The sequence below is a fragment of the Chlorocebus sabaeus genome, chromosome 16 (genome assembly GCF_047675955.1).
Source record: "Chlorocebus sabaeus isolate Y175 chromosome 16, mChlSab1.0.hap1, whole genome shotgun sequence".
NCBI lineage: Eukaryota > Metazoa > Chordata > Mammalia > Primates > Cercopithecidae > Chlorocebus > Chlorocebus sabaeus.
In genome coordinates, this window is record NC_132919.1 from 50,350,609 (window position 1) to 50,362,650 (window position 12,042).

General features: G+C 48.9%; 1 protein-coding gene across 3 annotated transcripts in view; it reads left to right on the forward strand.

Moving 5' to 3' along the window:
• Window positions 1-4,148: 4,148 nt before the first annotated feature.
• The window catches only part of UBE2O (ubiquitin conjugating enzyme E2 O), a 65,368-nt gene continuing 57,474 nt past the window's right edge, over window positions 4,149-12,042 (forward strand). For 2 of the 3 annotated variants that reach the window (XM_008011637.3, XM_008011636.3), the window contains exon 1: window positions 4,149-4,639. In XM_008011637.3, coding sequence (XP_008009828.1) covers window positions 4,223-4,639 — 417 coding nt within the window. In that variant the 5' untranslated portion in view covers window positions 4,149-4,222. The remainder of the gene's footprint in view (window positions 4,640-12,042) is intronic. The other variant, XM_008011638.3, reaches the window with a different exon arrangement.

The window sequence follows — 12,042 nt, forward strand, 5'->3', positions numbered from 1 at the left end:
GGCTGAGGCAGGAGAATGGCATGAACCTGGGAGGCGGGGCTTGCAGTGAGCCGAGATCAGGCCACTGCACTCCAGCTGGGCGACAGAGCAAGACGCTGTCTCAAAAATAAATAAAAATAAATAAATAAATGCTATGTTATCAGGTGGCAAGAAAACAGTGCTGAAAGGGTCATGGGAGGCAGAACAGAAGCTACTGTGTTACTGCTGTTTAATCCCCAGGTCTCTACAGGAGAGGGAGTAGGGACCTGCGTCCTTACAGCAATGATTCCAGGTGGCCATTTGCCATTGTGGTCTGGGATGGGAAGGCCATGATTTGAGAACCCAGTCTTGCCCCAAAATCATATCCTAAGTCCCCTTCAGCTCATTCAGCTCCTGTTTGTTCTGTATCATAGTACATAAATTTTCTAGGATTTGGGTCCATTGACAACCACCCTGATCTCAATATTACATCAATACTCTATTAGTACTTGGCCTAGGACATCTTAAGTACTTAGGCTGCCATCTGTTTTGTGCATGTTCTTTTTTTTTTTTTTCCTGAGATGGATTTTTGCTCTTGTTGCCCAGGCTGGAGTTCAATGGTTCAATCTCGGCTCACCACAACCTCCGCCTCCCAGGTTCAAGTGATTCTCCTGCCTCAGCCTCCTGAGTAGCTGGGATTACAGGCATGGGCCACCATGCTTGGCTAATTTTGTATTTTTAGTAGAGATGGGGTTTCTCCACGTTGGTTAGGCTGGTCTGGAACTCCCGACCTCAGGTGATCCGCCCGCCTCAGCCTCCCAAAGTGCTGGGATTACACGCATGAGCCACTGTGCCCGACCTTGTTCATGTTCTTTTAACTTTTCTCTCTCTCTCTCTTTTTTTTTTTTTTTTTTGAGAAAGAGTCTCTCTCTGTCACCCAGGCTGGAATGCAGTGGTGTGTTCTTGGCTCACTGTAACCCCCTGCTCCCGGGTTAGAGTGATTCTCCTGCCTCAGCCTCCCGAGTAGCTGGGACTACAGGCATGTGCCACCACGCCTGGTTAATTTTGTGTTTTTAGTAGAGACGGGGTTTCACCATGTTGGCCAGGGTGCTCTTGAACTGCTGACCTCAAATGATCCATCTGCCTCGGCCTCCCAAAGTGCTGGAATTACAGGTGTGAGCCACCACGCCCAGCCAACTTTTCTATGAATGTAGTTCTGTATCTTCAGGATCCTGTAAACAACCCAAAGAACTGGGATTCTGCCTTCTTTGAAGAATCTAAATACTGTAATATCAATCCAACTTACTAGTCTTTCATTGATGATCGTGTAGAAAAATGTGGAAAAAGTGATGTTGACTGAGAAGGGTTAAGGCCAGATCTTGTTTTCCTTAACAATCTATTATAAATCTGTCCTCTGAGAATCTATCTAAACCCTTTGAAACTTAGGTGACACGTTAAATTAGAGTTACTTTTTTTCTTTTGAGATGGAGTCTCACTCTGTGGCCCAGGCTGGAGTGCAGTGGCGTGATGTAGGCACACTGCAACCTCCAACCCCCAGGTTCAAGTGATTCTCGTGTCTCAGCCTCCCAAGTAGCTGGAATTACAGGCACCTGCCACCATACCCAGCTAATTTTTGTATTTTTAGTAGACATGGGGTTTTGCCATGTTGGCCAGGCCAGTTTTTTTTTTTTTTTTTTTGAGACGGAGTCTTGCTCTGTGGCCCAGGCTGGAGTGCAGTGGCCAGATCTCGGCTCACTGCAAGCTCCGCCTCCCGGGTTCACGCCATTCTCCTGCCTCAGCCTCCCAAGTAGCTGGGACTACAGACGCCCGCCACCTCGCCCGGCTAATTTTTTTGTATTTTTTAGTAGAGATGGGGTTTCACCATGTTAGCCAAGATGGTCTCGATCTCCTGACCTCGTGATCCGCCCATCTCGGCCTCCCAAAGTGCTGGGATTACAGGCTTGAGCCACCGCGCCCGTCCAGGCCAGTTTTGAACTCCTGACCTCAACTAATCCACCCGCCTCAGCCTCCCAAAATGTTGAGATTTCAGGTGTGAGCCACTGCACCCAGCCTAGAGTTACTTTTTTTTTTTCTGAGACGGAATCTCACTCTGTTGCCCAGGCTGGAGTGCAGTGCAGTGGTGTGATCAAGGCTCACTGCAACCTCTGCTCCCCGGGTTCAAGTGATTCTCCTGCCTCAGCCTTCTGAGTAGTTGGGATTACAGGCGCCTGCCACAGCGCCCGGCTAATTTTTGTATTTTTAGTAGAGACAGGGTTTCACCATCTTGACCAGGCTGGTCTTGAACTCCTGACCTCGTGATCCACCTGCCTCGGCCTCCCAAAGTGCTGGGATTACAGGCATGAGCCACCGTGTCCAGTCTTTTTTTTTTTTTTTTTTTGAGACAGAGTCCTGCTCTGTCGCCCAGGCTGGAGTTTAGTGGCATGATCTCGGCTCACTGCAACCTCCACCTCCTGGGTTCAAGCGATTCTCTTGCCTTAGCCTCCTGAGTAGCTGCGATTACAGGCACGCGCCACCACACCCAGCTAATTTTTTTTTTTTTTTTGAGACGGAGTCTCGCTCTATTGCCCAGACTGGAGTGCAGTGGCATGATATCAGCTCACTGAAACTTCTGCCTCCCAGATTCAAGCAATTCTCCTGCCTCAGCCTCCCAAGTAGCTGGGACTACAGGCACATGCCACCATGCCCAGCTAATTTTTCTACTTTTAGTAGAGAAGGGGTTTCACCATGTTGGCCAGGCCAGTCTCGAACTCCTGACCTTAGGTGATCCATCCACTTCTGCCTCCCAAAGTGCTGGGATTACAGGCATGAGCCACCTGCGCCCGGCCCTAGAGTTACTTTTTATATTTTATTTATTTATTTATTTTGAGACAGAGTCTCACTCTGTTGCCCAGGGTGGAGCACAGTGGCTTAATCTGGGCTCACTGCAACCTCAGCCTCCCAGATTCAAAGCTATTCACCTGCCTCAGCCTCCTGAGTAGCTGGGACTACAGGCACACGCCACCACGCCCAGCTATTTTTAAATTAAATTAAATTAAATTAAATTAAATTAAATTAAATTAAATTTTTTTTGTATTTTTAGTAGACACGCAGTTTCTCCATGTTGGCCAGGATGGTCTGATCTCTTGACCTTGTGATCCGTCCACCTCGGCCTCCCAAAGTGCTGGAATTACCGGAGTGAGCTGCCGCGCCCGGACTCCTTTTTATACTTTAAAATGACAATTTGGAGCAGACCATAACAGTTCTGCCAGTCTGGAATTTAATCCAGGCAGGGGGGTTGGAAATAGTACAATGGTTAAGCTTATTGAAGGAGCTAAATGCCAGGCACTGTTCTACTTCATTTAATCCTCCCAATTGCCCAGTGAGATGAGTACTGCTATTATCATCCCTGTTTCACAGATGAGAAAATTAAGGTGAAACTAAGTTAATCAGTGTGCCTATTTTTACAGATTAGTAACTGGCAATGCCAAAAATTGGAATCCATGGCCCCCACTCTTAGCTACCTCACTATACTACCTCTTGCCATTCATTCTTGGCTTCAGGGAGCTTTGAACTCATCTAAATGGATCTATACCCAAACCATTGGGGCCACTGATCCTTTTGTTCCCTTTCTCTGGGCCTCCTTCACCAGTTCCTGGGTCAATTCCTGAGGGGTTATGATGTTCCAAACTGCTTGGAATTCCCGAATACAGTGCATTATACATATGCTCTATACACATCTATTATAGCCTTACAAGTTGGGGTTGTTTTTTATCTATTTAATGTGTATTTGTTTTGTCTCCCCAACTAGACTGGAAACACCTCGAGGACAGGGACAGTATCTTTCTCTTTCTGCAACCCTCGCAGTGCCTGGGGGCTAGGCTAGGACGCCAAGGGAGCTCATCAAAAGTTGTTGACAGGCTCTCCACCATCCTGTGCCTCACCCCGACCACTCCCCTCTGCCTCGGTGGCCACTCCACTTCCTCCTCCCGGCCCGCCCCTTCTCTTTCCCTTTAGTTGAATCCTGTCTGGCCTCGACCCCACTTAGTGGATTCCATTCTGCCCCTGCCCCCCGCGGCATCTTCAGCGTCCCCTAGCGACGAGGCGGTGGCTCCTAGCAACTGCATCCCGGCTCCCTGACGACGGCGCCACGCAGGGACACGTCAGCGCGCCATGGCCCCGCCCCCGGCGCCCGCTGGTCCCGCCTCCCCGCGCCTCGTTCGCCGCCGCTGCTGCCGCCGCCGCCCGAGACTCGCGCAGAGCAGTTATGGCGGATCCCGCAGCCCCCACGCCCGCAGCTCCTGCTCCCGCCCAGGCCCCGGCTCCAGCCCCGGAGGCGATCCCAGCCCCAGCCGCAGCCCCTGTCCCGGCGCCGGCGACCACCTCGGACTCGGCCTCTGGGCCGTCCTCGGACTCCGGCCCCGAAGCCGGCTCGCAGCGCCTGCTGTTTTCTCACGACCTGGTGTCGGGCCGTTACCGGGGCTCCGTGCACTTCGGGCTGGTGCGCCTCATCCACGGCGAGGACTCGGACTCGGAGGGCGAGGAGGAGGGCCGCGGCAGCTCGGGGTGCTCCGAGGCCGGGGGCGCGGGCCACGAGGAGGGCCGGGCCAGCCCGCTGCGCCGCGGCTACGTGCGCGTCCAGTGGTACCCGGAGGGCGTCAAGCAGCATGTGAAGGAGACCAAGGTGCGGCGGGCGGGGGCTGGGCGGCGCGGGAGGCAGGGGGTCGGCGACCGGGCCGAGGCCAGGGAGGGACGGCATCGGGGCCCTGCCCGGAGCGGTGCCACTGCAGTGGCCGAGGCAGGAGGACAGCTCCAGTGGAGGGTACACTCCATGCAAAGTCATTGCAGCAGCTCTGGGCGCACACGCCAGCCGGGCACTGCTGGCCCGGGACCGGGCGGGCCCTGGGCTTCCCGACTTGAGGGGACTTCTAAGCCATGCTCTGCTGTGGTGTCGACCTCGAGATTTGGAAACGTGGACCGACTCCCGTGGGGACTCCTCAGGCCCTGGGGCGCGTTCGGCATTACACCAGTGCGGCGTTTTGCTGACCCCCAAGGAGCTCGGTGCTGCATTGTGCATCCAGAAATGAAGGCCGTGCCGGGTCCATGCAGGGAGGGGTTGTGGGCATTCCAAAACAAAGATAGAGGTGAAAATCCCAGCCGAACCCAAGAAGTTCACTAGCTTACAGGCTGCATTATGGTCAAGCCACCCAGCCTCTTTTTGTTTTACCCTGCTGCCTCATTTTAATTGCTACAGGGAACTTTGTGAGTAAAAACATTAGCAATCAGAGCTGTGATATGAATAGTACTGGGGGGTGGGGGGAATTCTGACAGCTGCTACCCGGATTGAGACTTCTTGAAAAAAATATTCCAGAACCCTAGGTAGAGGGGAGTCACCAATTTGGAAACCTGAAGGGTTTTTCTTGACCTGAGGCTGTTAAGCAGACATCTGACTCCCATATGGTTTTTGGGGTGATGCTAGTGAATATAGCAGTTTTACAAAACAAAGAGGCTTGTCGTCATAAACCCGAAACCTTGAACCCGAGTTGGTTTGGTGGCTTGTTTTCCGGAATGTGAATTCCTATCAGTAATTGACACACACACACACCCCTGTATCTCATACCCCTTCTTCCTCTCCTACTTCCCCTCCCCTTCAAGAAAACATTTCTAAGCAGGAATCAGGCCTACACTGTTTTAGGTCCTTGGGAGGTTGAGAGGTCTGATTTCAGGGGAGGGCACTTTGGAAGTTGATCTGGGTTTCTCACACAGTGGGAGACAAAGACTACAGAGGAATGGGGCTTCATACCAAACTACAAAGGGGGGTCTGTGACAACGGCTTGAGAAGGAAGAAGGCCCCACTCCAGAGAAGAGCCCGTGATCCATTTCCTAGCGGCAGAAGTGACTACTGATACCAGCAGTCTTTTTGTTGGGGATGCACGTACATCCACAGACACAAATCCACACACAGGACCCTGCTTTCCCTCAGAGAAATGCGAATCAGGCAACAGCTCTGAGATTTGGAAGGAAAATTATCAGTCCATTTACAAGAGTATTTGGAAAATATTACTTGTGCAGCAGAATGCTGATTAAAAATTACCCAGTATTGTGTCAGGAAAAGAGGGTTATTGCTGTGTACTGTGTGACACCAGATGATTGCTGGTGTCTTTCTGTGAGTTTTTGAGAATGTTTTTCACCACCCGTCTACTCGAGAGGTTTGTAACTCTTGGAACGTAACTCATTTGACTGCAGCATCCTCTGTGTTGTGGCCTCCTGCCCTGGGACTCAGGGGGAGGCAGGCCCAGCTCACTACTGGGAGCCGCCATGTTTATCAGTTGTTGTTCCCCTCCGTCTTGACTCTGGTGGTTAACTTTGTTTACAGTTATGTTCTGTCTGCCTCCTGCACCATGTGTAATTATACAGAGTTTGACTTGAACTACCTATTTTAGAGTAAAATCGAAAACAAAGGCTGGGCGCAGTGGCTCATGCCTGTAATCCCAGCACTTCGGGAGGCTGAGGCGGGCGGATCACCTGAGGTCAGGAGTTCAAGACCAACCTGACCAACATGGAGAAACCCCGTCTCTACTAAAAATACAAAATTAGCCATGCTTGGTGGCACAGGCCTGTAACCCCAGCTGCTCAGGAGGCTGAGGCAGGAGAATTGCTTGAAACCGGGAGGTGGAGGTTGCGGTGAGCTGAGATGGTGCCATTGCACTCCAACCTGGGCAACAAGAGTGAAACTCTTTCTCGAAAGAAAAGAAGAAAAAACTTTGAGGCACCACTTTGGATAGATTTTACAGCTGGCCTCCTGTGACTTGCTTTGAATTTGTTGAAATCTGTTTTGTGGCTCGGTGGTGGTGTTTTGTCATTGTAGCTTCTGGGCTTAGCAAAAGCCAAGGGACATAGGAATTCCAAGGAAGTGGTGGAATGGAATGCTCATTTATGGGTGGCAAGATCCAGTTCTTTTAGGATTTAGAATAGGTTTGTTTTGGAGGGTGGAGTTTATACCTGATAGGTAGCTCTGTTACCATGAGCTATAGACACAGGTGACTGATTAGCTGAATGTTTACTGGTCGGTTGCTGACCACCACGCAGGGTGGTAGGGTGGGTCCTGGGGCCTTGCAGCACTGTGGCTTAGGATGATTTTTCTTCTCACCTCCTGCTCCTTATAAATTCCATCAAGGTGATAGTTTGCCGTAGAGGAAAGATCGTTAGACCGAGATTGACTCATCTAGTTTTGAGATTTCAGAACCCAATTATTGGTAGAATAATGGAGTGGCAGTTATTTTTGTTTTGAGTTACTGGTTGGTTTATTATTTTTGAGATGGGGTCTCACTATGTTGCTCAGGTGGCCTGGAATTCTTGGTCTCACACAATCCTCCTACCTCAGCCTCTCAGGTAGCTGGGACTACATTAGTGATGGTTTTGATAAAATTTTTATTTATTTATTTATTTATTTATTTATTTATTTATTTATTTATTTTTGAGACGGAGTTTTGCTCTTGTTGCCCAGGCTAGAGTGCAATGGCGCCAGCTCGGCTCTCTGCTCCCTCTGCCTCCTGGGTTCAAGCAATTCTCCTACCTCAGCCTCCTAAGTAGCTAGGGTTACAGGCATGCGCCACCACGCCCGGCTAATTTTTTGTATTTTTAGTAGAGATGAAGTTTCTCCATGGTGGCCAGGCTGGTCTCGAACTCCTGACCTCCGGTGATCCGCCCGTCTCGGCCTCCCAAAGTGCTGAGATTACAGGCATGAGCCACTGCGCCCGGCCGAAATTTATTTTTTTAATAAGCTGCTACCTGTTGAAATTTTTTTTGTGTGAGTTTCTTTTTTAAACAGAGTCTCTCTCTGTCACCCAGGCTGGAGTGCAGTGGCATGATCTCGGCTCATTACAACCTCAGCTTCCTGGGTTCAAGTGATTCTTGTGCCTCAGCCTCCCGCATAACTGGGATTACGGGCATGCGCCATCATACCCAGCTAATTTTTGTATTTTTAGTGGAGACGGCAGTTTGCCATTTTGGCCAGGCTAGTTTTGAACTTATGGCCTCCAGTGATCCACCCGCCTTGGCCTTGTCAAGTGCTGGAATTACACGCCTAAGTCACCGTGCCTCGCCCCTATTGAAATTTTTTAATAGTATCTAATATGGAGTGTTTCATCGGGTGTGGTGTATTTTTGTAGTTTTCTCTGTAAGTTGGAGGGCAATGAGTAAAGGCTTAGTCTTAGTCTCAAATTTTTAGTGAACAAATTTACAAAGAGATGAAGAGACTGGGCAGCAAGTCATGTCCTTTCCCTGCTGCCTTCATGAAAATAGCAACAGAAACAAAGTAAATTCTTCCATGAAGCTATGGAATTTATGGTTGTTTCTGAGGCTTCCAGCCACCAAAATTAAGCTTCTTAAGGACTCAAAAGGAGCAAGTGGCCAGTGCCTCTTATATGCTCCTTCCTTTCTCCAGTCTTCTGACCTCTTCAGCGAGGTAGCCCTTTTCTCCACTTGAAACTGTCCATCTGGCCACGTCTCCTTAGAGGAGGCTTGCTCCTTCCCCATCACCAGTCATCCTTTGAATAAAATTTTGTAATAAAGCCAAATGCCAGCAGCCACTTAAACCTTCATAAGCACTGGCTAGACATGGGGGGTCCTTCTGGTCTCCACCTGTCACGGTTGGGCAGAACGGCCCCCTGCTAGGAAGGGACAGGACTGCTGTCGGTCAGTTCAAGCTCAGTCTTCATTTTGGAGGCGAAGTGTTTATGCTTTAGCTTTCTTGTGCTTTTTCATGTCTTTTGCATTGCCTTTTAAGTTGCCATGACATTCAGAGTTTCACCAGGTTTGAGATATAGTGCCTCTAAATTAGGGCTGTCTGTGATCACCCTGCTTTTATGAGGCTGTGTGTGTGAAACATCCCTGATGACAGGTCCCTCGGGAATTGGCTTTGCAGTTTATTTTTGGCTCCTACGCTGGCCAGCATTTCCATGGGGAAGCTATTTAGGTGTAGCATCATGGCACGTGAAGTTTGTCTCACTTGTCCGGGTGCCGGGCCCATTAAAAGCAATTGTTCTTAGTGATGTAATATAAAGAAGTTATATAAGGTTAACCAAGATGCAGGGCTAAGTGAATCTAAATTGCATTTTATTCAGATAGGATCACAGCACTTGTAGACTCTCAACAGCTGTCCTGTGATTTTATTCTTTGTCCCTTGATTTTCCCCCTTCTAGCCCTCAGGCCTCAATGCCCTGATGGTGCTTCTGTCTGGCTGCTGCCTGACTCAAGGGCACTTTCCTCAGATGAGGGGTGTGTGTTTTGTACTGTGATTGGAAGCCAAAACCCTTGGGTGCTCTTCCTGGTTGTCATCTACTCGGAATGACCTTGACCAAGTCACTGCCTCATTTTCTCCCTCTGCAATGAAATAAGAGGTCTGTCTTCCTAACCCCTGATAGGAGCCGGCACAGATGGAATAACCAGAAGTGTAGCTAGGTCGAGCCTAGGAGGGCCACTTGGTTATTAGCAGACAGCATTCTGATGTCTGTCAGAGAGAGCCAGCCCTGCGCCTTCAGGAGATCACTTCCATGAGACAGAGGGGGATGCTGCACCAAAGAGGCATCTTGGGAAGCAAAAGGTGCACGAGGCGGTTTGTGGGGAAGGGGGTTGTTTCAGGGGTACAGGAATTCCTAATGGCTCATGTTGCTAGTGACCAGGTGGATTATAGGTTTGACTTTATTAAACGTCTTCTAGAAATACTCATGAACTTCCTACCTCTGTTACTTTATAAGAAATTCAGTAATGCACATTTAAAGTAACCCCAGCCATCCTCCAGGAGGGGGATAGGATGAGTGAGTATGTATGTATGTATGTTTCCAGAGTCTGAAAAGTCTCTTGAAATTCCCAAGACTGATAATGAGATTATGAATTACAAAGATGATAGAGTATTGCTTTTGTATTTTAAGGTAATAAGAGCAGTCATGATACAGGATACTGTTACTGTGTGCGAGGCACTGTTAATGCTTCAGATGTTTTACTTAACTCTCACAGCAACCCTGTGGTGCTGTTACTAGCTCCATATGCCAGAGCAGGAAGCTGAGGAACAGAGAGGTTAAGTAAATTGCCCAGTGTCTAAGTGGAGGAATCTGAATGCAAATTGAATTAAATGTACTTTATTCTCACCTGAGAATACTTAAATTCAGGCTTCATAGATCATTACTATACGTGACCGAGTGCCCTGATCCAACATGAATCACAGGCCCTGTGGTTAGCATTAATCATCCCCTCTTTAAACAGTTGAAAGTCTTAGTGTAATAGGAGGTACTACAAGTGAGGAGGGAGGAAGGCACAGGATGTTGGGATGGGTAGAAGTTGTGCCAGTGGGCAGGCAGGAGGGAGGGAGATGATGGGTAGGGAGCAGGATGGGAGGAACGCTGCATTCGCGCTGGCGGTGTGCTTCTGCTCTTCCACACTTTTCATTCCCTGACCCCTCAGTCATTCTCAGAATAACTGTCAAAAACACATTGCATTTCTAGAGAACCTTTGAATGACCCTCAATGTTGAATGAAGCAACCTCTGTAGTCTGATTTATTCCAACACTGAACTACAGTTCAGTTTTATTCCCCAACTCCACCCCCTACAGCAAAACAAGTGTGCAGACACTCCACATAACTGGCGTTTCCGTGTTGTCTCAGAAGTGGTCGGCATTAGGAGCTCCAACTTGACCTCTGTCCCCTCTGCTGCTGTCATCCTCCGGCAGGGAATGCTGAGTCATGAGACAGGTTCAGGAAGGATTCCTTGGAGAGACTTGAGTTCCGCCTCAATTTCAGTTTCTGTTCCCTTCAGTTTCCTTGTGTTTTCACTTTAGAACATTAGAGGCCTTTTGCACCTTCCCCATCTCTACTTCACTTTTATCCCTGTTTCTGTTTTTTTGTTTGTTTGTTTGTTTTTTCATTTTCCTGTTATACTAAGAGGAACTTTTTCTCTTTTTTACTACTTAACCCACCATTGGGCGGGCCTCATGGAATCCAATGGAACCTGTTTGAGGCCAGCACTTTTTAAAAGGGTGCAATTGTCGTGTGTAACATGAATTGCCAGCACAACAGTCCTGGGCATGTGATCAGTGTCAGCTGCCCCTGGTGGTCGGTCCCCTCAGAGTTGGAGTCAGGGTGGTTTTCTGTGACATGTGGGTTTTCACCCAGGAGGATGTGATCTGTGCTTCTATTCTGATGGAAGCTTTTGGAGTTTCCTTGCCCAAGGCTTAGCCTGCTTCTGTGTGGCGATGGGGAGTTGTTGATTTAAAATGATAATCAAAAGGGGGAAAGGTACAATCAGGAATGTCTGTAATGCGCTTTCCAGTTTACAAGAGGCTGTCATTTATCTCACTTAATAGGATCTCAGGGGTTTTTTTTGTTTGTTTGTTTTTTTGATACGGAGTCTTGCTCTGTCGCCCAGGCTGGAGTGCAGTGGCACGATCTCGGCTCACTGCAAGCTCCGCCTCCCAGGTCCATGCCATTCTGCCTCAGCCTCCCAAGTAGCTGGGACTAAAGGTGGCCGCCAGCATGCCTGGCTAATTTTTTTTTTTTTTTTTTTTTTTTTTTTTTTTGTATTTTTAGTAGAGACGGGGTTTCACCACGTTAGCCAGGATGGTCTCGATCTCTTGACCTCGTGATCTGCCCGCCACGGCCTTCCAGAGTGCTGGGATTATAGGCGTGAGCCACCATGCCTGGTCAGATCTCAGTATTTTTAACTGTAGCTCCTTCCTGAGGCTCCACTTGCCCCGGAATGGGTGCCAGTCCAGGAGAAGGTCATGGTTTAAATGCTGCCCATCCACATTTGCAGCTCTTACTGAGCAGGAGTGCCCATTCAGAATTGCTTCAGTTTCTGACATTCCAGCCAGCCTCGGGGGGACAATGTCAGGAGCCTCTTGACGTGTGTGGTTACAGCCAGGGAAGAGCTTATTGGAATTTGTTGTAGTTGAGAATAAAATTGAATTGTGTTACTGGATAACCCTCTGGATTTATCTGCTTCAAGTTATTTGCTCTTGTTTCGTTCGTTAGCTATACTCTGTGGTTGAGGATTTAATGTCCTTCAACCCAGGCTGACTGTATTGAATGGATC